Source organism: Lipotes vexillifer, unplaced genomic scaffold (genome assembly GCF_000442215.2).
Source record: "Lipotes vexillifer unplaced genomic scaffold, Lipotes_vexillifer_v1.1 scaffold194, whole genome shotgun sequence".
NCBI lineage: Eukaryota > Metazoa > Chordata > Mammalia > Artiodactyla > Lipotidae > Lipotes > Lipotes vexillifer.
In genome coordinates this window covers 1866045-1867874 of record NW_006771758.1, presented here as the reverse complement: position 1 = coordinate 1867874, position 1830 = coordinate 1866045, and the positions used below count along the sequence as shown (strand labels likewise).

The 1830-nt window shown below is 54.2% G+C and overlaps 1 protein-coding gene across 3 annotated transcripts in view; it reads left to right on the top strand.

Annotated features, from left to right (window-relative positions):
• CYFIP2 (cytoplasmic FMR1 interacting protein 2) overlaps positions 1-1830 on the top strand; it is a 133714-nt gene that overhangs the window by 58223 nt on the left and 73661 nt on the right. For all 3 annotated transcript variants that reach the window (XM_007447124.1, XM_007447125.1, XM_007447126.1), the window contains one exon: positions 881-1034. In XM_007447124.1, the coding sequence (XP_007447186.1) occupies positions 881-1034 (154 nt within the window). The remainder of the gene's footprint in view (positions 1-880; positions 1035-1830) is intronic.

Genomic DNA, 1830 nt, shown 5'->3' with positions numbered 1-1830 from the left:
GTCCCCTTCTCCGGGAGGCAGCAGGAATGGACTAGCCTGGCTGTTCACGGCCCCTTCCAGCCCTAAGATTCAAAGACACATGATGTGGAAAGATGTAGATTAGCACTTGCGCCCTTTGCACTTAAGGCTCTCTGTAAGCAGGAGTTAATTGTCTAGTAGGCCTCCTGTGTAAGTACCGATCTTCACCTGCTTTCCACCCAGCATTTCGGCAAGCTGTACCGTGCAGCTGATGCCTGCAGAGGCACTGTCCCTCGGTCTTGAGGTCGGAAACCTGAGGTGGTGGGGGGCTTGCTCTGATCCTACCCCATTTCACAGTTCCTTGGAATGTCAGAGCTGAAAGGGACTGGTTGGAGAAAGCATCTGGTGCAACCTCGTCACGTTAGCAGATAAGAAAACTGAGGCCCAGAGTGGGACTTTGTTGCCCAAGGTCACACAGCAAGTCAGGGGCGTACCTAACCTTGAACCCCATTCTTTTGACTCTGAGTCCAGTGCTCTACCCCTGGTGCCACCGTGGCTGTCCAGTAAAGCAGGGAGCGACTCCAGGGTGACGTGGGATGAGGTTCTCCTCTGATGCCCGTGCCCTAGGGCCAAGCAGAGCAGGCAGGACCCTGGGCCTTGAAAGACCTGGTATTACCAGGTCCTCCCACCCGGGAGGCCGCCGGCCCCAGGCAGAACATCCTGCCAGGCTGGCCAGTCTCCCTCTTGAAGGTTACACATTCCAAATTTACTTCTCCAACCCTAAACTGGTGCTTCCTTAAGACAGTGCTTTTTAAGGGCAGATATCTTCAGAAAAAAAAGAATAGAAACACAGCACAAAGCAACCTTTTCCCTTGGATGGAGGGCCAGCCCCTGACCTTCCCATCTTCCTTTCCTTTTCAAGCTGTACATGGTGCGGACCATGCTTGAGTCGCTCATCGCAGACAAAAGTGGCTCCAAGAAGACCCTGCGGAGCAGCCTGGATGGACCCATCGTCCTCGCCATAGAGGACTTCCACAAGCAGTCCTTCTTCTTCACCCACCTGCTCAACATCAGCGGTGAGCCGCCCCGTCGGGGGCAGGGGGAGGGCGCCCAGGAACCAGAGCGTCTGAGGCTGCCGGGCCGGAAGTTGCAAAGACACGTGATCGTCTACCCAAAGGGGCACATTTTGCCACCAAAGAAGAAAGGCACACTTTCCAGTCGACTCTGGGAAAGGCCAGGCTCAGTCCAGCTATTCTGACTCAGCTAAATCTGGTAGATATTCATAGCTAATTTGCTATGAAGTTCCCAGTAAAGCGGGATCACAAACAGGTGACACCCTCAGACACATGCAGGGACCAGGTCAGCCTTTTGTTTCCAAGCAGCAGCCCTGAGCTGATTAGTGCCCGTTGCTCCTAGCAAAGGAGGCTCCCGGACTGCACCTGGATCCCAAGTCCCCCGCTCCACCTCTCCTGTTGGTGGGATGCATGTGCAGGTGGGACAGGGGTGGGGAGTGGAGGGAGAGCAGCATCCCAGGGTCCTGGGAGGGGCGATGTGTCTGTTGGTATTGAAAAGAGTGATCTTAAACAGCCCAAACTTCTCCACGGGGAGCAGCCTAGGAAGGGTCTTCAAGACCTCTGTAAGGGATCCATAATTATCACAAGCAAGGGTCATGGCTCCAGTCCAGTTAAAAGCGGGCACCCGTGGATCTGTCTTGACACTTACAGCAAGCACACTTTGACACTGAGATAGCATGTTTTCAGGATGGCTTTGTAAGGACACGATGGAAATTGTAGGGGCATCTAAAGCTCTGAAACATCACTGCCCCCCACCACACACACACACACACACACACACACACACACACACACACAC